This window comes from Zeus faber (assembly GCF_960531495.2).
Source record: "Zeus faber genome assembly, chromosome: 10".
NCBI lineage: Eukaryota > Metazoa > Chordata > Actinopteri > Zeiformes > Zeidae > Zeus > Zeus faber.
This window is the reverse complement of record NC_137199.1, coordinates 19,084,753-19,112,198: the sequence shown is the minus strand read 5'-3', so window position 1 is coordinate 19,112,198 and position 27,446 is coordinate 19,084,753. Positions and strand designations below refer to the sequence as shown.

The window sequence follows — 27,446 nt, the reverse complement described above, 5'->3', positions numbered from 1 at the left end:
TCCTCCGCCCTCTCCTCGCAGGTGATTACAATACTGAACGCTCCATTGCACAATCAATATGCATGCTTTGTGTGGCAACCCCCCCCCCCCCCCCCAACTTTGTTTTTCTGTCAGGCGACCTCTTGATTTCCGCTCTTTACGGAGACTGCGGTGCAATGTTGCACGCACAGCCGACATTTCTCTTGACGGGAAAAGAGGAAATTCGGTACACCTACAACTGGAATGTCCTCAAAACATCAGTGTTACAAAAAACTGCCCAGGCATCAGTGATTTCTGGTTATAGTACAAAAATCAATGTGCTTCATGTCCCTGCGGATATTTTCGTCCTAATGAGCAGAGACTTAACAGTAACCCTCATTCTCGACAGCAATAAGCATAAAACGGCAAAACCATGGCCCTGTTTCTAAAAACATGGTGCTGGACACATTTAATCAAAATTGAGAACGAAAATTCAAATTTTTTTTTTTTTTTCCGTGTGCCACTTCTTTCTTGTGCTGGGCTGCTCCCATCCTTCTAGGCTGATAAGATGTCCAATTATTTTGGTAATTTACTTCAGAGGAGTAATAGAGTCAGATGTGCTGGAGTAAGCAGAGGCAGAACGGTGCAGAACGGCATTGTGCGTCTCCAGCACTCTTTGAAGCCCTTTCTATGAAGCCCTGGTGACAGGCTCTATAGTGATGTTACCACACCGGGGCTCAGTTTGCCACACAGCACTGAGCATCGCCAACGTGGACGCAATATACACAAACAGGAAATAGTACATTGAAGGAATCAGTCTCTGCAGGGAAGGAGGGTTCCAGTAGTCAGGGTTCTGGTATCGAGTGAGAGGCTGGAGTTGAGGATCGGGTTTCACTTTGACGGAACAAAGCTGAGGAGGGTGAGGATTCGAGGCGGTGGCGGGAGGTTGGTGGGGAAGCCGCAGGGTTTTTTTTGTTTTGTTTTGTTTTTTTTAAACTGGAGAGCACGGAGCCGGCGGATGCAGTTCATGGGATAGAAGCGCGAGTCTGGAGCGACGAGAGAGCAGGAGGGACGGGGGGTCTAAGGGACATCTACTGGTGCAGTTATCATCAGCAGGAGGGGGAGGAAAAAAAACACCCAAACACCCAAAACAAAAAACGGTGGCTCGAGGTTGGGGAGCGGGGGGCACTTGGTGGCAGGGGCTGTGGGGGATGGGGGTGAGGGGGGGGGGCACAGTCGATATTGTCACTCACGGTAGAACACATATTCAGTGTAGCTGGTCCAGATCTTGTCATCTGTCTGCTCGTGGGCAAAGGCGCAGGTTCCTGTTGAATTGCAGGCCACCATATGGAAGCCGGCGTCGGCCAGCTTGTCAAACGCCTGCTCCAGGAAGGTAAACTTGAGATAGTACCGCGACGTGTAGCGCTCGGGCGGGCGGTCTGGGTCGCGGCTCTCGTTCAGCGTCTCCCCGAACACTTCCTTGGCCAGGGCGGTCTTCCCGCAGACCATGATGCGCGCCACCCGCCTGAACTTGGCGTCGGTCTGGCTGTCCCGGCCCAGGGTGTAGGAGCCACGGTAGCCGATGGTAATGAACCCGGAGCGTTTGCCATCCCCGGGCGCCAGGCCGGCGCAGGCGGCGGCGGCGGCCCCCCCCAGCGAGCCCAGGTTACGGACGCCGTCGACGCCCGGCGAGGAATCCTCCGGGTCGCTCTGACAACCCTCGTCTCCCAGAGAGTTCTGCTTGCTGATCTTGGGGGCCAGCATCTTAACCAGCTCGGGCAGGTTGAAGAACTCCGCCTCCCGCTGCAGACGGCCGCGCTCGGGGAAGTGGTCGGGGAGAACCAGCTGCTGGTCGCGCATGTAGTCCAGGATGTACCGGAACAGGAAGCCGTCCCGGTCCACAAAGAAGCGCCCCTTGGTGTCTCTGGCCAGCCCCTTGGCGGACTTGCGGCTGAACATCTCCCACAGCAGCGAGTCTGGCACACTCGTGAGTGTGGAGAAGCGGGTGATGTAGACCTGACCGCCTACATTGAGCTCTACGATCTCTGGGAAGTTCACCTCCTCTCCTGTTACGCCAGTATCCGGTAACGCCATGGTGAAAACCTACCACGGCGGGGGACGTTGGGCACCTTGAAAAATCACCCCGATTAATAGGTAGATTTTTTTTTTTTTTTTTTTTTTTTCCTTTCCCAAAATAAAAGTTCCGACTCTATGAAGCAGCGGATTATCACGGTGCTTGGTGGAGCCTAAAAGCTGCGACGCGACGCGCCGCGTCTACGCGCGTAAAACGCGACCCACGCACCACGCACACGTCAACACAATTCACACCGTGGACAAGACGCAGGTGAACACAACATCTATTTGGAAAAGCAGGTGGGAGCCCGTGGATGGGGTCTTCCGGGAGGTAAAACTAGTTGTCGACACTACACCGGCAAAAAAATAAAGACCACATGGACACGGCAGCCCATAACGACTTCCACTGATTCTCTTTACCGGCTCAAAGCTGGATCCGGTGGCCCGACCTCAATTAGGCAAGCCATAGTTGGAGGTTTCCGTGGGCGTCCCGTGCGCGAACATCCAGCAGAGGACCAGGATCGTCCCGATGTAGTGGGAGCTGAGGAACGTGAACAAAAACACCTCGGAATGCTCCATCGCGGGGACCGACGCCGCTGCTCCCTCCCGTGCCTCGTGTCGCGCGTGGGACTGCGACGCTCGCAGCACCGGGACCGAGTCTTATCCCTCCCCGGTCCGCGCCACGCCCACCTGCCGGTGACGCGCCGTGGAAGGGCGCCAGCGTGGCCGTGTCGTGCAATAAAATGAAATTAAACATCTAAATAATAATAATAATAATAATAATAATAAAAATAATAATAATAATAGTAATAGTAATAGTAATAACAACAATGCAAATATAAATAATTAAATGTACATTAGAATCATACAAACAATAAATATAAATAATAAATACATAAATAAGTACATTAAATCATAACAACCGCAACACATCGATGATAATAATAACTATAATAATAATAATAATAATAATAATAATAATAATAATAAGAAGAAGAAGAAGAAGAAGAAGAAGAAGTAAAATACTGATAATAATAAATGATAAATAACAAGAAAAAGGAAAAATACATTTAAAACAGAGTTGGCCAAACCGATTTGACCAAAATTCCAACTTATAAATGTTTATTCGTTTATTCGTTTATTTATCCGATAGAAAGTAGAAACTTTAATGTGGAACATCAACAGCCCCGCGCTGTTCCAGATATTGCCAAAAGTATTAAATAAAAAAATTAATCCGATAAATACTTTTAAAAACCGACATAATGAAAAGACCCATTCAAAAATGAGTGACTGAACGTCAGCAGGAGTCTGACGGGATAACAGCGACATCTAGTGGACAGGCAGAGGTAGTTCATCATCATTGGAATTAGACTGATAAGAGATAGATTGAGAGCCCACTTTCCACTTGAATCTTTAAACCAGATTTTATTTTAATACAGTCTATTAAGTTTGGAATATAGTGCTGGAAGGTTGGCTGTAGTAAGCGCACCGGGTGAGTCGGATGGACCCTGTCATGGTTGTTCTCGGGTTGGGTTTGGGTGTCACCCACTCCATCCCCAACACTCTTCTTCTCACTTTCTCTCCTTCGCTCTGCCTTCGATTTTGCGTATCCCCGTCGGCCCCGTCCGGTCTCCGATTCCTCAGCGGCCCTGGTCATGATTTCCTCGGGGGGCCGTGGTCTGTGCAAGACCTGTGACTAACAACTGCAATGTGCCCCGGACAGACTCCAACGGCGCCCAATACAAACAGCCCAGGGTTTTGATGACACACTGCCAAACGTGTCTGCTGCGGCAACATGCTCTGCGGCAACATGCTCTTGTCTCGTTCTAAAACAACACCCACAAATCAACGCTCCAGTGTAGTCCATTGTGCTGAAGCACACAAAATCCCGGTTATGTTTGAGGCGTATGACCCCAGATTGCGTGGGAGGTTCCATCACTCTAATCACATTGAAATCGTTGCCGATTGATCCTCAGAAATAATGACAAACACATCAAGTTAATTACTTTGTCAGCAAAGGATAATCTTATACGACGGACAATTCTCATCAAACTGATGGTCGCCGCAGATGCTGTCGCTGTCACTGTTGCAGTGTTTGTACATTCTCTAACGTGTCCTCCAGTTTTGCTGACAGCCAGACTACTCCATGATTTATGTGCGGTGTTCTGCGGCGGCTACAAAATAAGGACGAGCACTCCCATCTTTTTTTGTCCCCTCGGGTGTCTGCAGGGTGAACTTGCCTGTGCAGCTTTATCTCTCCCAGGAGAAAGCTTCATACATCTTTTTCTCGACAGGTGACAGGTGGAAAGTAAAGCAGGACAAGACCTCCACGCAATTCCCCGAACACCAAAGACAACCCTTTGACTGACTGTAGGTCGCCTCCTGTAGATCACCACGTTGAACTACGTATTGGACAGATTAGTACCACTGCACCGATGCCATTGTTTCACTGCTGATTCCAATCCCGAGTCTTACACGCTAGGGTGTTGGCTGATACCAAGCCTCGACCAAATCCATTATCTTCGCTGAAGACAGGTAGTTTCGGGTAAGTCATTAGAATTTAAGGATTGGCTTTTCGTTGTTCTCTATTAGAGACGTCCGTTGTCTTCCTGCCTAAAAACAACAAAAAAGAACAACAACCACATAATGTCAGGTCACTTTTCTTATATCTGCTATGCTTTAGTTAGTGCTGTGAACTATTTACCCCTGGTTTTATTTTATGACATTTTCCAATATTTCTTTACATTTAATTTGGTCAGATCTTTTCGGATGTCTATGGAAAAACTAACGATAAAAGTTTGGTTCTTATGTCACTTGTTTGGTGTGCAGGATAACCAAACATGCACGCCACCCCTAGTTAACTCAACCCAATCAAAGGCATAACCAGGGTCAGCTGTTTTGGGTCTATTTTATATATCTGGGCTGATTTCAGTTGGAGCTGTCCAATTGACTGCCCAGCTTCTTTTCTGCATACAGGTTGTGTGAAGCTCCCTGGTGGAGGAGGAAGAAGAAGAAAAAAAAAAAATGATGGTCGATGCCTATGACTATGGATAAGTTTGGAAAGGAATCTTAAGGAGTGACTATCCAGCGAAATTCTTTCCAAGAGTTGTGCAAAATTGGCCAAGAAGTTTCGAGAAACCCTAAAAACAACTTCCACAGATCTTAACTTGAAAAACTGTCTGGCGTTTTGAGGACAGATCAATCACAAGTGGGAGGCTTGCTCAGAGAAAAACACGAAAACAATCATTCCATTCCGCACTAAGAACCTCATGCCAGCGGTTGAGCATGGAGGTGGGGGCGGTTTGGGGATGCTTTGCTGGATCAGGAGCCATTGCCGTCATGGAGGAAAACATGAATTTTGCAGAATGTCGAAACGTTGAACTGTGACCCGATACTGAAGCACAGCTGACTCATGCAGCAAGACAATGTTCAGAAAGAGGCAACTAAGTGTCCATCAGAATTGTTGAAGAACAAGAAAACTTTCGAACGCCCAAAGTCCAGACCTGAGCCCCTGCTACACATGACCAAGAAAACAACACTTCATTCTCCAAAACCAACAAATGTCGAGAGTTTAAGCCGTTCTGCCAGAACACCTCTACAGCACTGTGAGACTAGTAAACAGCTCCTGGACAGGATGTCTGGTGGAATTTATTCTTACTTGAAGGAGTGGAATACTTAAGTCTTGCTGTTTCACCAGGGAGCACCATGTAATACATAACTTCCTTTAATGAATAAATGAAATGTGTCAAATTTTGAACAGACAATATTTAAAATGCAGATAAGATTGGGAAAATACTTTCTTTTGGGGCACTGTAATTAGACCATGCTCAAGTTATGATGGGGAAATAATTAGGGCAGGAGAATCCAGCAGTGTATGCCTACTGCTAGTCCTACAAATGTATACGATTAACATGTGGAATTATGGCATTGTAATCCATAGTCTGCGCTGCCTTTTAGATGAAATACAAAACCTGCTGCTACATAGATGAATTCATAAACCTCAAGACGAATGTAAAAAGATAATTGTTTATTTTGGTTTGTCCCCACCAGTAGTTTATCCACAATCAGACTGAAAATAAAAATAGGCTAAGGTACACAAATGCATGGATCTTCAATATATACCACAATTAATTTGATGTAGACAGCATGTGTGCATACTTTTTAAAACTAATGCCAATATGTTGACCATTGTGTTCAAGGGTAGAATCCCTGTTTGGGATTTTGTTAGGTAGGACTAGGGGTCTGGGAAACTGGTGTTAGTGAGCACAAACATAAACACGAAACCCAATCACTTAACCATAAACGGAACAATAGATGGTTTCACTCACCACTTGCAATGACAATTGATTTTTTTTTTTTTTATGAAATTATATTTTTACCTGCAGACTAAGAGATAATACTCAAAAACACTCTTTATCTGTTCAAAAAGCTCAGTAAATGTCTAATATCCAGGGACTATATATACTCCCCCATACAAATTAAAAAAAATAAAGTGCTTTCTACCGACTCAAACATACGTTTTTTCCCCCCTCTGTGAATGGTATCGATATAGCATGTTTGAGACTTAAAAATCACTTGTTTTCTGATTAGCTGATTTCAGTGCTTGAAGAATTTAGTACAACTGATGTAAGGCATGATTGCACATCTGTGTCATTGGTCATATCACAAGTATGTATCTTGTTGTGGCAGTTCCAACATACAACCACTTCAGAGATTACCGAAAACTGTTGTAAGATAACCACCCATGAAGCTCACATCACATGAATACACCGATTACTTATCTGCACCATTGATGAGGAAAAAGCGGTTTTGTGTCAAATGAGCTGATGCTTTGTTAGCTTGTTTACAATAAAGGGATATTCCATTAATTTATCAACTGCAACTCCATTTCTTTTTCAGACACTTGCTATAAATCAGCTCTAAAAAAAACACAAAGATATGAAATTTGTTAATATCTACATCAATATGTACATCGGCACATGATTATTTTAGTTGCACTGAAAGTGTTTGGGTTTGTGAGGGAATCCACTGTATACAACATAAGTGAAGTGCAACTGGTAGATTTATGGAATACCCTTTGAGGTGTGTAATGCACGTAAACATAGTTCCAAAATAATTTTGATCCGACAAATGACCCTGGCCCTTGGATGGATGACGTGACAGTATTGAAAACATATCCGGGTACGAACTGGTTAGTAAGGGGAACATATACTATTTGGTACTCTGGGAGGCAAGTTTCGCCTGTACTGATTCCGCATTGTTTGAAGAACTGGCATGACGTTCACAAAGCACCACTTTCTATATTACAGGACACAGTCGTCATCTTGCAGCATTTCCAGCTGAGTGGGTATAAAAATATAGCAATTTGAAACCCTGAATATATGTTCATATGTGATACTTTTGCAACAAAACAGAAGGTACAGCTGTCCGACTACATTTAGACAATTTCTTTTTTGACTTTGCGCCAAAAATGCACTTCTTGTACTTTTGGCGCAGCGGGGCGGGAGATTAGTCCCTATTTCGACATGGAATACAGGATGATCAATAAGAATGTCTTTATTCCTCGTCAGCCAACATCCGTCACTCCTTGAGTTAATTGAAACCAAGAATACCTCTGAGTGCGTGACATAGATTCAGTAGGGAAAGAGGAGTGTATGTGTGTGTGTGTGTGTGTGTCTGTGTGAGCGATGACTTCACATCAGCATGTCTTTGTGATGCCGGGCTATGTGCTGGCTCTTCTCTGAAGGCCTCCTAAAGCCCTTGGTGCAGTAGTCGCAGCGGTGGGGATAGTCCTTGGTGTGGATGGAGATGACGTGGCGTTTGAAGCCGGAAGCGTCCGTACTGTTGTACTCGCAGTACTGGCACTGATAAACCTTCCTGCCGCTGTGTGTCTTCATGTGCTTCTTCAGCTCCGCCGGCTGCCGGAAGCCTCGCCGGCAGCGCTTGCACTTGAAGGGCAGGTCCTTAGTGTGCAGGGACAGGATGTGGCGACTCAGCGTGAAGGTGTCGGGGGCGTTGAAGTTGCAGTGCCTGCACTGGTGCACTTTGTTGCCCTTGTGCGTCTCGGCATGCTTCTTCAGCTCCGAGGGCCGGTGGAAGCCCTTCTCGCACACATCGCACTGGTGGGGGAAGTCCTTGGTGTGCACGGAGATGATGTGGCGCTTCAGGTCGCTGGAGTTGGTGCTCTTGTGCTCACAGTGCGGACACTGGTGGGTCTTGTGGCCCTGCACCGTCTCCACGTGCCGCTGGAGCTCCCGTGCGTCGGCGTAGGCCTGCGGACAGTGGCTGCACTTGAAGGGAAGGTCTGCGCCGTGCTTGCTCTTGATGTGAGTCTTTAGGTTGGACTGGTCGGCACAGCGGAAGTCACAGTGCGGGCAGTGATACGGCTTCTCGCCTGTGTGGGTGCGCATGTGCTTCTTGAGCTCTGACGGGTGGCGGAAGCCCTTGGCGCACTCCACACACACGTGGGCAAAGTTCTTGCTGTGCACGGCGAGCAGGTGGCGGTTAAGCAGACCTTGCTCGGCGGTCTCATAGTCACAGTACTTGCAGTGGTGCAGCTTGGGCTCCCGGTCCTTCACAATGAGCTTGTCGGAGCCCAGCGGACTGGATTCATGATAGCGCCGCGTGTACTCTGTGTACTCGGGAGAGCGCTCGTTGTGGTGGCTCAGCAGCTTGTGGCTCTCCAGGTGGTTTTGGAAGTTGACCTTCTTGTTGGTGGTGAAGTCGCAGTCGGTGCACTGGTACTTCTTCTTCAGCAGGTGGTCAGGGTGGTTCTTCATGTGGCACTTGAGGAAGCCTCGGGAGCGAAACTTCTTCCCACAGATGTGGCAGGGGTAGACGGTCAAGGGCAATCCATCTGGTCCAATGATGACAGCTGGGGGAAACATTTCAGAGACAAACAGGCATCCCTTTAAAACCCTGAAAGCAAGCCAAAAGTTCAGTTGAATTTTTCCCAAAAATGATATACAATTTGTAACAGGGTTCCCACTCTCTTTAAGCAATCATTTTCCAGGACATTTTTCTTGATCCCCACACGTATTCATATTAAAGACCCTATTCCCTCCTTTTGTTGCTTATTAAGCCGCTTCTCTGGAGAAACTATGCGTGTCTTGGCATCTCCTGACATAGCTTCGGCCAACTCCAACCTGAGAAGAAGTCTAATCAGCCAAATCACCAGACAGAGGGTTTCCCAGAGAAGCAAGTTTAACTTGTATAATTAACTATGGTATAATAAAAATATTAATTCTAAAATTCCTATTGTACAAGAATAATTTTGTTGCACAGTGAATAAAACTCGTCAACAATTGTCTGCATAAGTTCCAGTAGCAGCTCATACCAGTCTGACACTGCCGTGTTTCTCCCTTCTTCCTTTTCTTGATCTTGGGTTTGAGTGTACGGTTCGCACCCATGTCCCCTCGGATCTGTAGGAAGGGCGTGGCGCCGCCGTTCTTCACCGTGTCAATACTGTTACCTGCACAGACAATTCAACTGGTGATCAGGCAAGCGGGGAAACTCAAGTGCTGTGAAACCTGCGCGTGACGGGTTTCGCTACGTTACTGTCATGTTGCAAAACCGGGGGGAACGTCCGAGCCGTGTTTACCATAATAATTTGCCCAGGACACGGGCACAAACATCCTGTTGTTTAGGGAGTCATCTAGCTGGGATTGCTGTGCTGCAGCCTCTTCTGCCTGATCTACTGCCACCTCCATATACACCTGCTCAGCCAGGTCACTCTCATCTACAAACAGTCACAGAGACAATCTGCTTGACAGCTTCCTGTTGATTTGGGAGCCACTCGGTTGGACCTAGCTGACCAAGTATAAGCTCAAAGCTCAGCTTCGAGCGGACTACGGTTCGTTAGATGCTTACTCATGTCCTCGTCATCCTCACTGTCGTCATCGTCATCGTCGTCTTCTTCCTCCTCCTCTTTGGGCCGGTTCTTGACCGCCATGTAGACCATCTTATCTCGGCCAACTCCGAGTCGACCCGAAGATGCAGCTTCGAGGTCGGGATGTCCGTTCTGGTAATCATCCTCCGTTATTACTTCCGTACCACCTGCACAAATAATGACATGCAACAAAGTGATGATTCACGTCTTTGAGGAATAAATGCAATTTTTCTGATTCTAGAAATCAAATTACTGAGATGTTCAGTAATTAGATCAAATGCTTGATTATAAAATTAACAGTGGCACTTGCCCAAATCGTCGTCTGCTTCAGCTTTGAAAATGTAGACTTTGATGACCTCAGCTCCATCCTCGTCTTTGGATTCCTTGTCTTCCATCACCTCTGTGCTAATCTCCAGAGGGGTGTCTCCTATGTCAAGCTTTTCCCCAACCTCATCCACTACAGAAAAGAAAATTACATTCCATTATACAAAAATTGTTTATTTTTTTTTTGTCAAATTGTTCATGAACGCAACGTATTCATTTAAAAGTTTGCTGTCCTGCTTACAGGAGATCATCAGGTAATCCTCAGAGCTGCTCCTCGCGTCGTCATCCTCGTCTGTCTGCATGGCGACCGCCTCAACGGGGAGCTGCTCGTGGATGATTGTCTCAGAGTCAGCCTCCGCCACCATCACCCCCTGGGACACAAGCTGGTGGTCTAGCGTATTGCCCTGGTGCCCGGACAGCAGCTCCGCCACAAACACCTGGTCTGGCATATCGTGGTGATGGTGGTCCGAGTCCTGGATGAGGTCCGATGTCAGGACGTGGTGGTGGGAGTCCAGAGCTTCCTCTATCGCGACCTCTGTTCCCAGAATGTTCTCGGGCATGATCACGCTGTGCTCTGCCGACACCATGTCTTCATTGCTGATTTCATGAGCTTCCACCACTTCAGCCTGGAGGCCATCTACATCTACCTCTAAGCCTTCAACAACCTCTGCTTCCAGGTCTTCCACTTCCACCTCCTCCTCCAGGCCCTGAACAACATGAGCTTCCAGGCCCTCAACGTCTACCTCAGTCCCAAGGCCTTCCACGACATGAGCCTCTAGACCCTCAACCTCCACCTCTCCATCCAAGCCTTCCACCACCTGGGCTTCCAGCTCAACGACCTGGGTTTGGAGACCGTCGACCACTTCGGCCTCCAGTCCTTCTACATCTGTCTCTAGGGTCTCCACCACCTCCGTCTCCAGGCCTTCCACCACATGAGTCTCCAGGCCCTCCACCTCGAGGCCGTGCTCGAGTAGAATGCCTTCATCCGTCATCACATCTGAGAGAAGCATGCCCTCAGGCACAGACACCACAATGTGTTCCCCATCTATGTGTGCCAGGCCTCCCATTCCCGCCACTGAAAACAACAACAAAGCGAACAAAGAATAAGACTCATGATCAGACGATTTCTTTCCGTCCCGGAATGATGTTCACAAAATGAGGATGCAACTCCGTCATCGCAGGCCAAATGTTCACCTACCAAAGTCTTGCATGATCATGGTATGAGGCATCTTCAGCTCCTGAGTGTGTAACTCCAACACACCTCCGCCTTGGTCCATGTTTTCACACAGAGGGAAAAAGGAAACCTGAAATAAAATGGCAGATAACAGTGGATTTGAATTTTACTTTGTGCTGATAAGACCTTATAGACGTGAAAGCGAAGACTGAGTAAAACCAACTCGGTCAACTTGACCAGACGGTGGAAACGTACCTTCACATTGGGTGCTTGGACTCTTTAAAATAAAAACAACGGTGTATCTATAGCGTTCCCATCCATCAGTGACAAAAATCCTACATGCAAGAACAACAAATATTAGGCGTTAGCAATAGACATGTTTATCTCAAAACCAGGGAAAACTTTCCAGAGGAAACCAATGACCATTGCACAACTGTTTATACACATGTGATACTACAGTAAACAGCGATGGCGATGCACCTGTGGTAGAATTGCTTATCTAGCAGATTTAAATTTAAAGCTTTTACAGTTTACAACGGCAAAAATTGTGATTCACCCAGGAAATCACTGCGAATAAATAAAATACATTTATCTAGATTTAGACCTGATGGAACTGATCTTAGAATGAACAGCGGTCGTTCCATTGCGGCATCACATTTGTACGCGCTCGGGAAACCAGCAACAGTAGGTTTCCTTCTAGTTTGGGCCAAAGTGAGTAGGTTTATTGTTCATTTTAAGGTTTATTGCATATTGCCCTTTTCCATGTAATTTTTAGGGTTGATGAAATATTTTGACTTTTTTTTTTTTTTTTGGTATTACTTTATATTATTGATACTGTTTTGATGCGAGTTGCTGTAACGGCACAATTTTCTTCCGGAGATCAATAAAATAATCGATCTTTAAATCCATCGGTCTCTCCAGGGGCGCTCTGTCGCCACCCCGTGCCCGCATCGGGTACTGCAGGCGGTTCTAATTTGGAGGGCAATTACATCGGGGGCCGGATGAGCTCGTTAGCGACAGAGACAAAAGAGCCGCCGTTTAACCGCGGTGGAGGCTGTGCCAGGGCGGAATTCATTAAAAAAAAAAAAACGGGCCCTAAACGCTTTGCTCCAGGTGGTTGTATCTCGCACCGAACCACACACGCTCCGAGTCCGTTGCCGCCAATGAAAGCGCTGCAAACGTTATGTAACATAAACTAGGGCGGCTCCCGCCCTCCGCCCGCTAGCGCTAACTAGCATGCAGGCTAGCGTTGATCCGAGCCGCCATTTTGTTTAGCCCAACGGCTAATAAGAGACATTAGAAGAATATCGCCTTAATTACGCTAAGTACTTACGAGTGTGATTTATTTCAACGTCCCTGCTAATAAACTGACACATGCATTCAAATAAACACGTCCCGCCGGTGCAGTTTTACTGTACGTCGCCGCCCCGGCAAGCTAGCTATCGTGCTAACCTAGCCGCGGCGGCTCGCTCCGCATTATCCACCATGTTGTTCGTCGGCCGGGTCCGCGAAGAGGCCCGCTACCGGGCCGACTGGGCCCCTGCGGCCAATTCAACACGCGCTTGAAATCGATTCGAAATAACCGTACCTTAGAAGGAAGTCGCCCGAGTCTACCGGCGTTTCTCCCGCCTTTTCGCGGTCGTGTGTGTTATTGTTTGGGTTTTATTTTGGACGGTAGGCTGTGGTGCGGCCTGCAGGTTTGGATCCCCGGACGCGCTTTGCTAGGCCTCGGCCAATCAGCGCGCTGCCTGACGGGGGGAGGGGGAGGAGAGGGGGGGGGGGGGGTGTTCGCCGCTGATCCCGGACCGTGTGCGTCACGCACCGGGGAGCGCGTTCACACCGACGCCTCGTCCCGATCGCGGACCCACCGCACCGGTTCACCGATTCAGTCCGTTAAAAAATAACATAAATAAATAATGAAAAAAAAAAAAAAACCCAAACATGTTTGTGCAAGTGCGTGATGAGCGACCAGGCCCGTGGCGCCATCCCGTCCCAAACGGAGGTCACAGCGGGGAATAATAATATAGTAGAGTCATAACATAGGGATGAGATATGAATTTATTCAACCTGTCACAGCTGCAAATACATAGCAAATAGATCATCACAGTAAAGTTATAGAAAAATAGTTTATATACATTTTTTTTTTTCTAAAATAGAAGAAATGCAATCTATATATATATATAGATATAGATATATGATAAACAAAGAATAACGCTGTAAACCAATCTATTTAACTTCCATCTAACTAAATCATGAGCTATCACCCCCCCCCCCCCAAAAAAAAGCCTAGATTGGAAAGAAAAGCGACAAAGACATGTTTCTATCTTCCAGGCAGAGTTTATTGTTAATTTTCACATCAGCACCTATTATTATTACTATTATTATTGTATTTTTTTTTTCCAGGCACTCTTCCAGAGGGTGCATAGCTGTCTGAGGCACAAGGCCGTCGTGCAATTAACAACGCCTTATGACAGTGGTGGCCAAAAGACAAAAAAAAAAAAAACAGCAAAAAAAAAACAAAACAGAACACTCAAATTCAACGCTCGATACGCATTAAAAACTGCAGCATCGGACTGTTCTCGGTAACTTCGATGTACTTCTGTGATTAGAAAGTGTGCTGCAACCGAAATGTCTCTTGGCACAAACAATGTTTTTTTTGTTTTTTTTCCCCTCTTTGTTTCCTCTCCCGACAATATTCTTAATCTAAAAGGGCAGTGTGGTCCAGACAAGTTGTGTTACCGTGTCGTCAAACAGCAAAACACCAATATAAAGAATTCCACAATCGCACAATTGCTTGTTTCCGCTCCCGCATGTCAGAAGCCTTGAAATATTGGACATATTACAATTACACCGTAATCAAAAGCCGGTACCATACATTTGTGACGGGGGAGATAAAAAAACAAACATGCAAACACTAATCTCCAGCTAGTAGGAATTCACAGAGGGGGAAGAAAATAGACAAACAAATCAACCTTCATTTGATGTTCACAACAGGACAAAAATCAATCACCGGCCATATCACAACTGTCCCTCACTGTTGATATAGAAAAATAATTAAAATCGACAACAAATATTCTGGAAGCTCTGAATTGGTCCATATGGCGAGTCGAGCCTCCTGTTTGCGCCCGTTTGGTCATCCGTGGGTCGAGTGTTTCATGCTGGGTCAGGAGACGCTTCTTAATTATCTACAGGTTGAGCCCCGCGGGCGGCGAGGCACAGCAGTACTTTGGAGCGCAGCGGTTTATCTCCGTTGCGCTACGCGAGGTAAAAGCCGAGGGGCGCGGAGGGGGTTTCAGCACCAGCCCCAGTCTCGTCGCGGCAGAGATGTTCAATAACAGCCGTCTTTCCACGACTCGTCCGAGATTTTAGTCATGCCCAAAGGTCTGCCAAAAGAAATACAAGGTCAGTCTTCATAACACTCGGGTACGCCGTACAGCCAAGGCTATTATTGAAGAATTGGAATACTGGCCACTGGTTTAAGTTTCCCAACTCTGATCAATATTTTACATATAAAAGCACATATGATGGTTTAAATTATCTGCACAGTGCTTATATTTACTGAGCAAAATATCAAAAAATTATAGCATTGGTGTTATTGTTGACAGGGTATCTGCTGCAAAACTAAGTCCTACAATTGTCTAAATTGAACTTACATCGCTTGCTAAATTGCCTTTTTAGACCACAAGACTGCATATGTGCATCATAACACAAGTGTTGCCTATATCTGAGTAATATCTACAATGTTCAATCATTTTGGGGATGTTTCGATACTGGTATGCAATATCTGCCTGATATCAGGCTAAAATAGCGGACCCTTATCTAAAGCCCCTTTCCCACTTGAACTGAAAGCCGTAAAATCTACTGGCAGTGTTCTGTATTGGTGTCATCTGGGAACAGGAGCCGGTGTCAATGTTTCATAAATTTCCCCGCTCCAAAAATATAATTTACAGAAAAATGCCGGTATGGGTGTGAATGTAAGTGTGGGGGAATGGAAGCAGTAACATTGCCGTAAAGGAGGGGTGGAGCCAAATTCAAATAAAGCACAAATAGAGGGTTTTAACAAAAAATTATTTTGCCCAACTATTAAAAAAATAAAAAATAAAAAAATATTTTCAGGAAGATAAATAAACAAGAAATTATCATTCAGAAAAATGGTGAGTCCGATCTGAACCGTGGAGCTCGGCTGCAAAGCTGCAAAATTGAAACACGTCCAGTCTCTACGGACACAGGTCCTTTATATTGTTGAATTTTATTTTATTTTTTTTCTGAAATTTTTCGCTGAAACACTAGACATGTCTTTTACTGTTGGGGGTGTGGTGCAAGTGTGTGAGGACATCGGGCACAAGCGCTTTACTTCCTTCCTCACCAGTGCATGGCAGCGAGAGAGCGGACGGGGAAGAGGTGGAACGGGTGGAGAAGGTTCATTCTCCGGAGGCAGAGAGTGAAGGACAGGTTGAAAGTGATCACACTGATTTAACATGGGGTTCAGGGTTATTGCGTCCGGGGACGGGGGCTCTGTCCCCTCTCAGGCGGAGGAGGGAAGAGTCCGTGGGGCGAGGAGGAGACGGGGAGCGGAGCGCTGGTCTAAAAAAAAAACCGATTCTGTTGCCAAGTCTCACGGGATACTACACACCTCTCACGCGAGCATGACGTAATGTATCCGGAACAGTCATTGTGTGGGAACAGACTCCGTACGGAACTTTTCCATAAAGGAGGCCATGTGGGAATGACTGCCTACTGCCTTTGCTGGATATTTTTTATCCAGCACTGTTACGGCTTCCATGTGGGAAAGGGGCTTAAGAAAATAAGCCATATCTGTAAACATTTGACTTATTTGTCACTAAATAACAAAAAAATACTTCATACAATATGAGCCGAGCTTCACAAAGCACAGACTCTGCTAACTCAAGAAGGGTTTGGCCTTTCTCTTCTGACCTCTTATTGACAACGTTCTTGGGGTTTATTAAATGTATGTGTAAAAATAGTTATGGAGGTAGGTTGAACATTGTTAAGATTCTCTACTCACCATTCATTTAGGGACAACAAATTGGGACAAATGTAAAATTGTATTGGCTACTGAAATGAGCTGTTTTCACTATTATGGGACAACGAGGAACAAATTATTTTACTGGCTGATAAATGTTATTGAGCCTATACATTGTAATTGAATAATTTGTTTTAGTCCAAAAGGCCAATAAAAACATACTTGCCTTACGCGGCAAAAGAGCTGATAGTTGAGAAGTCCTATTCAGAGCATGAAAACAATTATAATAAGAAAAAAATGTCTTACTGTTAAAAGCGCTGCAATCAACTGTCCTTTATTATCCAAAATCTCATAATCCAAAATGCTCACCTTCTGCCGGGCTGTGACAGTCTACTCCTGGTGGACGCCATTGGTGGAGCCTGCGTTCTGCCTGCCACCTGCTTGCCTCTCCCAGGCAGGAAGCCCCCTCCATTGGCCGGTCCGGGAGACTGGACCCTGGCCCCTGGCGGTGCTGCCTGGATCACGGGAAGTCCTCTGGAAGGCTGTCGAGACGCAGCCATAGAGCCCACAGGGCCCATGGCTTTGACCGGAGCGCGGATGGAGAGCGGAGACTGGCCGCTGGCACGCAGCCGACTACAAGCCATACCTTCGGTGATAGAAAAGCACGGTGTTATGAGGAGATGTCAGCCAGTGTATAGCTTACTCTGGAATTGAATGACATATGGACGAGTGGTTGTTTTGTTTTGTCAAATTTTTAGCAGCATGGAGTTATTGGCAAGCCTGTACCTTGCAAGGTATAAGTATTAGGTTACCAGGTGTATGTCAAGCAAAGGATATGCATATATCAGGTAAAATAAATGGTTACCCAAACGGCAACACTTTGTAAAACTTAACCTGCATATCACCTAGCGGTATTAAGAGGGTGGATCAGTTGATAGGAAGTATGGCAATGGAACAGTAAACCATTTTTAAATTATTTTTAAATTTTAGGAAATGCTTGGCATCTCCATGTGTGGGTTGATAAAAAAATAAATAAAAAAATAAAAAATTAAAAATTAAAAATTAAAAAAAAGAAGAGGGTAAAAGGCTTCACACCGATTCCGACAAACAACAACAGATCGGAAGTCCATTCATTTCTACAGCTAGACTGATTCCGCCCACGAAAAGATATGATGAACAATGATACGTCCGATCAAGGTTCCAGGATGCCTTAACATTTTCCGACTCATGTGACAAGATTCAGTCCGACAGTACTACCAGAAGTAATTGTCAGTCAAGTTTCTTATTGGAATTAGGCTCAAACCTAAGTAAACGAGTTAAGTATATAAAATAATGACATTATTAACATTATAATTGGATGTCACAATATCCACTATCAAGTTCAAATTCAATAAATCTCTTAGTGAATTGTGTTTTTTTTTTGTCCCACTTTGCAAGCACTATATAAAGGGAGTTTTAAACTCTTCATGGAAACATGGTAAATGTCCAGCTGACCAACCTACTTGTTGTGCACGCTGTTGTGCTAGAAAAAACAAGCTCTTCCATTTTCCCTGAAGGCATAAGGGGGAGGATCCAACTTTCAGATGTGTATTCGGATTAGGCGCAACGCAAGCTTAAGACCTGTAATGCAGGAGCAGTTTGTGGTGGATGGGGCTGTGGGACAGGTATAGCAGGTGAGGGTCTAGTAGGACCAGTGAGGTGAGGGCTGGGTGAGGAGGGCAGGGTTACCTGTGGAGGGGGAGTGGTTTAGGCGGGACATGCGGTTTCCAGAGCTCTGGAGATTAGCCTCCATGCTGCGGCTATTTCTGACTGCTTCCAGGGACCGCAGACTGGTGCGGGGGGCCAGATTGGGCATGCTGTGTCTTAACTCCTCTGGAACCACACACACACACACACACACACACACACACACACACACACACACACACACACACACACACACACACACACACACACACACACACACACACACACACACACACACACACACACACACACACACGTTTCATCACACCAGAAAACAGAATTTTGTGAAGGGGTCTGTGTGGTGGGAACCGTGCACTGTGCCGACAAAACCTACCCTCGCTCTTTGCAAACTTCAGCAGCTCTGGGCTCGGGCCCTGGAGGGAGCGCCTGGGGGCCCGTGTGCGCGGGGCTCCAAGTCGACTGCCGTACTCTTGGCCATGGATGGAGGTGGAGGGGGAGAGACAACGCGGGGAGCCCAGGGGTGAAGGGGTGAAGCGATTCCGGCGCTGCGGCGCGGAGCAGCAGTCGTCCTCTTCGTCCTCCAGGCTGTAGCTGTCGAACTCCTGATCGCTGTAGGTGCCGCCGCGGCGGAGGGACTGCAGAGAGGCAGTGGAGCTGCGGCGCGACGCTGAGGCCGAGCTGGAGGCGTAGTCCTGCCTGAGGCCTGGCGTGAAACGCACAACGACAGCCGAAATGGAAAGATTATTATTATTTTTTTTTAATAAAAGGGATAAGTCGAGCAGCACCTTTTTACACTATATTCCTTAAAAAGCTTCTGCACTCACTTTCCTCCTGCAGCCGAGCCATGATCTGGACGTCAGTGAGGTCCTGCAACTTGTAGCCCATGGAGATGGAGTCATCTGACGTGCTGAGCTCACTATCTATGGAGGACTGCGAGCTTAGGGCTGAGTGCATACTGACAAGGCCTGCAAATACAGCAGCACAACACTGAAGAAAAACTACTCAACAACATAGACATACTTTCTCAGAGTTATTCGCTCACATGGAAATAACGCACAGCTATGATCGTAGGTGACATTCAGGTGTTTTGCCTGCGGTGGGATGCACAGCACCACAAACCAGCCTTGTCCAGCGGAATTAGTCCAGAAAGGCTTGTCTACTGATGATGCAGAAATGTTTTGTTCTAAATCTTCCCTTACCAGGCCCGTCTGTCTGACACACAGGCCCAACATTCACACCGAGACAGACTTGTTACAACAACAGCAGCAGCATTCAGTGATATTTGGTTATGTAAAAAAAGTCCAAACTTAGAAAGGATCACCACCCACAAGCCAGGCACTCACAAGTTCATGCAAAGATTTGTTATTTACGGTGTGTGCACAACAAAAGCACAGTCGGCTTCTGCACAGCATTGTGAGGCATTTGTGAAATAACCAAAGCCCGAACTCTTTTGATATCCCATGTTCCACGGAACTTAGTGACACCCGGTGCAAAGGAAATGTCTTTCAACCTGCTCCGCGTTCTGTCCAGAACCCGTCATTAGACATGTTTGGACGTCAGAGCACAAAACATTCCCATCAGTCTGCCCCGTGGCCGTCCCGTGGCAAAGTCCAAGACACCAGTGTTGTGTTGAGCGGACAGTGAAGAGCACAGTGTGTTAATGTCATGCCGTACCTGAGCTGCCACAGGTTAGTAGGGATTTGTTAGTTGATTTGTGGTACCCGGGAGAAATCAGGCCCGAGCCTGCCGAGCCAGCTTCTGCCGAACCAGGGCTGCAGTACACGTTCTTCCACCGAGAAGCTGCGGGGGACGGGGAGAGAGAGAGGGGCATTAGATCTTCATCAGAACAAATTACATAAATAAAGTAAACATGGAGAGGATAAAAAAAAGTCGTATCATTTTAAATGTGATGTTTAACACGGCCATTTCGGTGGATATGCAGACTTCTTAAGTTGATCAACTCCTCTGTACCTAGTACAGAGGAGTTGATTTAAAACACTGTTGGACACCAACTTGATCAACGTAAGGCTCTTAAGAGTTATATATAAATAAAGTTCATTTCCAAGCTTTAGTTTGACTGGTTATATGCAGCTTTTTTGTCAGCTCTACAGTAAGTATATAACAAACAACGTGGCATATTCAATAACCCCGATAAAGGTTTTTAAACGCATTCGTTCTGAAATGAACTTTTGCTCTCAGTGTGTTACTGGAGGACGTCCCACCCCCTAACCGCTCCATGTCACCGTGCACGGCTGACTTCCCTGTCGGCGCGTGAGAAGAAAAGTGCTGTAGAAAATGGAGGCAATTAACCATTTGATGCATCAGTGACTTCTGTGGTTTGAGAACCTTAGCGAAGCAACAATTTGGATCAGACTGTACCGCGAGACCAGCCGTACGGTTCTCACAGTTTGGGAAGAAGTCGCCATGTGTGCAGCCGAGAGGTTTCACGGGGTTTTACACCGGCGTTACCGTGGTGGAGCCGGAGGGAAGGTAATCCTGCACATTCAGCGTGAAGAGCGATTCAGGTGTGAATGGCTTCATTGTCAAGGTTCCACAGCGAGCAGGAAGTACATGCCAGGAGCAGGTTAGGTGATGGGAGGGTAATAAGGGGTGTGATAGCTCAGACGACGCACACTGTAAACTATCTGGAGCATTATTGTTGGACTCAGACCACGAGAGTACGCACACACAAAAGCAGTAAATAAGACTGCAGTACATTAGAGAAAGGGGCTAGAGGCTCTCCCAACTGTGACGACACTGGAGGAAGTGCTTTAAAACTTGTCCATGATTTAGGCCGAGCATTTCTGAGGTGGCGGTAAGACAAGCAGAAAAACTGATAGAGGCCGGAATGGTGTCGTTTACTGGTTGTTCTGGGCGGGATAGGCTAAACTATGGATTAGAGGGCAAAGTAATAAAATATAAATCATAAATAAAAATCATTCATAATAAAATAATTTGGGATGCACAGATGCCAGTTAAACTCCTAAACATTGCTCATCGGCTGAGATTAAGTATTTATCTGGTCCACTTAAATCTTTAGCTTCAGCTTCAGCCTGGAGGGCATTAGAACATAAAGATGCCACTATCCATTTTACTCGATTACAGAAACATCCAATATGCTTATATGCATCTGACAACAAAAGGACTAAGTTATTTCTTTCTGACATCTGATATCATTTGATAGGGCTTGTTATGTTTCTATCAGTACATTATATGGATTTAATGCAGAAAATGCAAAATAAAAATGTGACTGTTGCATTTCTAGCCTATACCAGAACAGGGAACAGGGCATGTCTGGCCAAACACTTACTCTGGTCCAAGCGGCTGATCAGGGTCCGACACGCCACCTCCGTCTCTGGGCTGCGGTGGTCCAGGACCTTTCGACACCACTTCAGCGGAGACTCTGGGCCCAGATCTGCCACTTGCTTCTTGGGAGACACGTACAACCTGAAGGGAAAAATTTTAATAAAAACAAGAGAACGAAATTGGTGTTTAAAAATTAGTGAGACAACAATGAGCAAAGAGGCATAGGAAAAATAAGACAGTAAGTAAAACAGTAAGGAAATACAGCACTTAAATAAAGGGACTTTTATTTATCGTTCTGTGTTTGTCACCATTTCCCATTGAACCCTGATGACGTAAATCAAGAATTGTTTTTTTTTTGGTTTGTTTTTTTTGCATGGATCCAACCTTCACACGGTATGAGACTCTCCAGTACCAATCCTCCAGTTATAATGGAAGTGCACAGCACCAAGCTCAAAGCTACAAAAGCACTTAGACACAACCACAGAATGCTTTCCTCACTCACAAAGGCATGGAGCATAGTATTGTCGTGAAAATGTATTACTATAAAGTCGATGTGAACAAAGCTGGTGAGATTATATTCCTCATATGATGACAAAGTGACACCCCAGCAAGAAATGCAAATTTGGCACGCTGCGATCACCGTGCGATGGATTCCACTGGAAGACAATTATACGAAGGACGGAATGTCTACTTTCTGTCTAGTGACATGGTGGTACAGTGCATTGCATTGCTGCCTCGCAGCAAGAGGGTCCTGGGTTTGATTCTCGCCTGGGCCGCTGTTGGCTACCACACCCTGGTGAGTTGTCTCAGGGGCCTTTCTATGTGGAGTTGGTTCTCCCCGTGCTCATAGGGGGTTTCCTCCATATGATATCCTCAGAACTGCAACTAAAAAGATGCACAAGAAACATCGTCTGACCAGCGATGGACGCTGAGGTTGGTTCACAGGCGGCGTAAGCTGCCCACCGCTCCTGGCTTGCCCCCCGAGGGAAGGATGAGCCTTGATGGGGGAGTAAAAAAAAAAGCAAGAAAACAATTCATGGCATCCATCAATTGTGCGTCGGCAACTGTAGCTGCACGTATGCATGTGTGCGCAGTGACAAAACGAGCTAAGCTTGTCCAATTGTGTTCGGTTTGTTTTGTAGTGAATCTGTCAATTTAGCTTTTTGTCTGAGGCCAAGGCAGCTCTAAAGAAAGGAGAATAAACAAACAGTCATTGCTTCACTAAGAAGTTTAAACGGGAGGTCACATGAGTAGATGCTTTGAATGTAAAACAACAGGCTGGCACTGACTGGCTTCCGACCAATCAACTACTGCTCATACTCTCATTATGCAAACACAAAGAGCTCTATCGTGACAAAAAAAAAAAAAAAAAAGACAGTAAATATTCAGGTCACATGTCCTAATGGAGAAAAAAAAAAAAGGAAAAAAATGCTTCTCCAGAAGAGTCAGGGCTCTCTGAAAATTTGACCTTATTTTGCAGCATGTTAATAGAGCCTCGATAGGGTGTTTTTTTTCTTTTTATAAACGACTTTATCTAAAAGAGGCACGATCATACGTTCATCGATGATCACCGTGTGGCCTTTGAAAGTCTCTGTTTTCCTACAGACGGGGTCCTACTTAACATAACCCCGAGCAACAAGGGCCGTTGTGGAGTTCCCTTACGGCGCCAATGTTTCAGCCACTGTTTCGGCCGTGGCCCCCGCCCCCGGATCACATGCTGTGCAATTCCTCCCAAAGCAGTTTAGCCGGCGTCCAGACCCGGGCAGATCAGATTATGGCCCCCGCAGGGATTACTAGACGTTGTCGCGCTGAGAACCAGGCAAAGCACATATGGTACGGCTAATGATGTGAAACTGAGAATGTCACAACTGGTTTGACGACTAAATCACTAGGCTGAGCAGCGATGGGAGCGACAAAAGAAACAATATGCTACCTGTTTGAGCGGGGAGTACACACACACACACACACACACACACACACACACACACACACACACACACACACACACACACACACACACACACACACACACACACACACACACACACACACACACACACACACACACACACACACCAAAGGGTATAATGAAATTAAAATGGCTTATTTGGAATTTCTCTGACCAACCCTTTTAGAAAATGTAATCCGGCCTTTTTAATTCTAGCCAATGAGCCAAAACAAGATAACGAGGCTAGTAATGAGTAAGGTCTCAACTGGGAAATGGTCACAGGCCTAAACAATGCAGGCTGATACAACGGGTTACTGTATAGCGAGGATGCAGACATTTTCAGACGAGGCCACATAAAAAGACAACCCAACATATTTTCTGTTTCCGTGTATCCAATTGAAATCTGCACAGCACCAAGTTAAGTCACACTTGTTTGTATGAAATCCATTGTCGTCTGGATCCTACGAGTGAAGCATTTGGATGCCAACAAGACACTACAAGGCACTAACTGACACATTGGCAAGCTGCACTCTGGAAATAAAAAAAAATGAAAAACACAGCAGCCTAGTGAAAACACCCTCCTTCATTGCTTTTGCATAACACAGAGCATTTCTTTGCCCCTCTCTCGCTCCCTGTCTTTTATTCCCTCCCGTTACATATTCAAAGCTGGTGATCAAAGGCGCTAGTCACTCCCAGCTGGAGCTCTGCGAGGAGAAGCACAGCTCAGAGATGATGCCCTTCCCTTCTGCGGCTGCGAGAAAAAGAATTCTCCATGCTCTTGTTCATATGCATATCATCACTATTCATCAAGTCAAAGTTCACTTCAAAATGAGTCAGCGCCGTAGAGATTGACCCCCCCCCGGAGAAATTCGCCACTTTTAAACCAGAGGTTAAATTTAACCACGTGTGACTCATGCGGCTCTTAATGTTGTTTACATGTGCAAATGTACTAGGCAACCATGGACGGGACGTTGTATCCTGTGATCCACTGATGATCATGTGTGTGTGTGTGTGTGTGTGTTCCATGTAAATACTTTGCATCTTTCTCAAATGTACATTCCAGATACAAGGAATTTCACTCATCGGTACATTAAAAAAGTTGAAACCTCTTGCAATGACTTTGGAAAAGCACAGTGCTGTACCGGCAGAGCTAGATCAAAGAAATAGCAGAGATAAGGTTATATAGGCAGGTTTAGGCAAGAGACAATATAATACCAGCTGTCTTCATCTTCCACCTCGGCACACTCGTCTTCTAGATCCAGGACATCGACTTCATCCAGGGCCGTTTGCTCCACCCCCGAGTCGCTCTCTGCAAGGGTCTCTGATTTGTAACTCTGCTGAGGGGGGCTATCCAGAGTCGGCGTCAGCCCCTGGGTCTGTTCTGGCACGTCGCTGCAGGGCAAGGTCAGAAATCCCCCACAAGGACCACCAAGCCCTTCCTCCTGTAGCCCGTCTGTAACCGGCAGCGGGGACATGTCGTCACTACTGCTACAACTGGCAGTGTCCTGTGGGGGGAACAGCTCAAAGCCTCTGCTGCCCAGCTCGCCACCGCCCTCCAACCGGAGGTGCGGACTTGTCACGCCGCCACACGGGAGCGTCTCGTTGATATTGCTGGCAGAGGCGTTGATGTTGCCGCTTCCACAAAGGAAGGTCTTGCTTCCCCTGTTGCGGAGCGTCTGATTCTGGACCTCCAGTCTACGCACAAGCTCCTGCAGCTTGCGAACCTCCTCCAGCTCCACCCCGGTCCGGCCCCGCTCCTCCTCTTCTTCTTCTTCATACCCAGGCTGGGAAGTTTCAGCAAGGCCACCGGAGCTGCCCCCGTCAGGCTTTTGGACCACAGTGGTGTTGCCTGGAACCACCATGCCCCCGGCCTGTAGGATGGGGAGAAGTGACATGATAATTTAGACGCCGACGTCAAGATATGACGAGATGAGCTTAACTAGTCTCCCAAGGGAAAAACTTGGCGTTGGACGGCCAATGTGCTGCAATAAAATGAATGCACATACAGAAACATGACCGCACAAACCAAAGACATGAACAATCAGTCCGTAAAGTAGTTAAGACATTAAAAATAGAAGAAAAAAAAGGGCAATACTACGAACTTTGTTGAGTTAATTTCACAAGTCCATGCACCAGCTCTGTGGACATGGTGGTTATTTACCTGTTTTATGGACATGGGCACGAAGTTATGACACAGGATGAGCACAATGCATCCACACTAATGGGTTTCATTCATGCTCAACGGGCGCTGTTTACACAAGCATGTCTATCAACGCGGAACGGCGCTCTCACACACACACACACACACACACACACACACACACACACACACACACACACACACACACACACACACACACACACACACAGACAGACAGACAGACAGACAGACAGACAGACAGACACCCGGACTCTGCGGCTACCGCGCCAATAATACGCCGACACTAAGTTAACGATCGATACCCAATAATCACCCTCCCCACGCCGGCCATGTCGGCAGAGCCAATGCAAGGCACAACTCCGACGACCGGTTCATCCGTTCCGCACACCGTTGGACCGCTGACCTCGTCTTCCGAGCGGCGAATGCCGCGCGTCTCGTTGTGGAACAGCGGTAAGTTAGCAGGGACGCTGCAGCAAAACAACCTACCGGTAAGTACGCCGTGTTGTCGAGAGGTGAAGCCCGGCCGCTGGTTAAAGCCCTCCGCCCTTACGACTGTTTATTTTTATTTTTTTACCGAACCTCCCGGCTGTCGGTGCGGTCAGCGGCGTGTCACCGTCACATCGACGCGATACACCCGAAGTGAATCCATGTTGCGCGGCGCTGCTGGAACGGGCCGTCGGCGTCGAGCGAACTAGCTTGTTGACGGAGCTCGGCTTCGGCCAATCGGCGGAGCGGCAGCGCCCCAAGCCCCGCCCCCTCCGGTGCGCGCCTCTGCGGTCTGCTGCCACCTATGGGACGCACTTGGAACTGTCCCCGCGGCGTCCGGTCAGCGCCGCCGGACGTGTCCGGACGATCGATTATAGCAAAAAGAAAGAAGAAACAAAACAAAACGCTTAACAGCACAAATGAAGTGCGCTTGGAAAAGTCATAGTTTCAGGGTTTTCTTTCTTAATAATAGTGAAATGGTACGGAGCTTATTTGGAACCAGCATGATTATTCATCTTACGGCAACTATGTCAATAATGTATAACGGAGAAAACTGACGCTGGATCTGCCATAAATTAACCAATATGCAATAATATATATTATTATTAATATTATTATTACTATTATTATTATTATTATTATTAGTAGTAGTAGTAGTAGTATATTGTAATTATGATTTTTAATTTTATTATTATTAAAAATAATATTTTTTATTTCTTTATTGATTTTTTGCCTGCAACATTCACAATTTTCTGTTTTTATCTTTAGGTTAAAGAACGTTTTACGTAATTTATTTTTGGTTTTCCATTTACGTTAGGTATGTTTCCCATGCCAATAAAGCCACTTAAAATGTAATTTAATTGTTGAGGCTTGTCTCTTGTGTGTAATGTTTTCTGTTTATTGCACATAGGCATTTCCCGCCCTATTTTTGATTGTTATTACTTTATTTATTTATTTATTTATTTACTTATTCATCAGATTGAAAAAATAGAATTTCTCTGGGAATTCAAGAATCCCCTTCTCAAATTTAAATTAATTGTTTGGTTTGTTTGGGATATATATATGAAATCAAAATGATTTTCTTAAGTTGTCCAGGTGTCTTAGTTAATTTGCGACGCCAGGTGTCATCGTATGAACAGCGTCATCTTATCCTCCCCGCCCCGTCCCTCCCGCCCCCGCACAAAAACACGTTCGGTCACGAAAAAGGAAGAAATGTTGAAAGAAAAGTCCTGCATGACTCCTGCAAACTGTACTGTTGGCAGAGGGGTTGTGCAATACGCAATTCAACCACAGACATACGTTAAAATACATATATATACACAAGTGAGATAATAACAAACAAAAAAAATTATCATTCACCCAATTTATTTATCTGCATTCCTGGTGAGAGCCTCAGAGGTTTGGAGCCCGCACTGAAGTCCTTTATGGATATAAATG

At 46.2% G+C, this 27,446-nt stretch overlaps 3 protein-coding genes across 4 annotated transcripts; all 3 read right to left on the bottom strand.

Moving 5' to 3' along the window:
• Nucleotides 1-412: 412 nt before the first annotated feature.
• kctd12b (potassium channel tetramerisation domain containing 12b) lies at nucleotides 413-2,284 on the bottom strand. The gene has a single exon (XM_080007852.1). The coding sequence runs from the start codon at nucleotides 2,050-2,052 to the stop codon at nucleotides 1,204-1,206; it is 849 nt and encodes a 282-aa protein (XP_079863978.1). The 5' UTR covers nucleotides 2,053-2,284; the 3' UTR covers nucleotides 413-1,203.
• Nucleotides 2,285-5,706: 3,422 nt separating this feature from the next.
• On the bottom strand, nucleotides 5,707-13,127 carry znf711 (zinc finger protein 711). 2 transcript variants are annotated; one of them, XM_080007772.1, is made up of 9 exons: nucleotides 13,006-13,127; nucleotides 11,673-11,752; nucleotides 11,442-11,547; nucleotides 10,485-11,318; nucleotides 10,230-10,376; nucleotides 9,901-10,086; nucleotides 9,632-9,769; nucleotides 9,368-9,502; nucleotides 5,707-8,905 (listed from the first exon to the last, which is right to left on the bottom strand). In XM_080007772.1, exons 3-9 carry the CDS (start codon nucleotides 11,518-11,520, stop codon nucleotides 7,725-7,727), a joined length of 2,700 nt encoding a protein of 899 aa, XP_079863898.1. In that variant the 5' UTR covers nucleotides 11,521-11,547; nucleotides 11,673-11,752; nucleotides 13,006-13,127; the 3' UTR covers nucleotides 5,707-7,724. The 2 variants fall into 2 exon arrangements, with proteins under 2 accessions (XP_079863898.1, XP_079863899.1); XM_080007773.1 differs by lacking the exon at nucleotides 9,632-9,769.
• Nucleotides 13,128-13,748: 621 nt separating this feature from the next.
• Nucleotides 13,749-26,162, bottom strand: LOC307235814 (SLAIN motif-containing protein-like). The gene is made up of 9 exons (XM_080008034.1): nucleotides 26,010-26,162; nucleotides 24,578-25,233; nucleotides 21,419-21,555; nucleotides 19,783-19,908; nucleotides 18,933-19,073; nucleotides 18,482-18,811; nucleotides 18,130-18,273; nucleotides 16,771-17,047; nucleotides 13,749-14,800 (listed from the first exon to the last, which is right to left on the bottom strand). The coding sequence occupies exons 2-9, from the start codon at nucleotides 25,222-25,224 to the stop codon at nucleotides 14,746-14,748; spliced, it is 1,857 nt and encodes a 618-aa protein (XP_079864160.1). The 5' UTR covers nucleotides 25,225-25,233; nucleotides 26,010-26,162; the 3' UTR covers nucleotides 13,749-14,745.
• Between the last annotated feature and the right edge of the window lie 1,284 nt (nucleotides 26,163-27,446).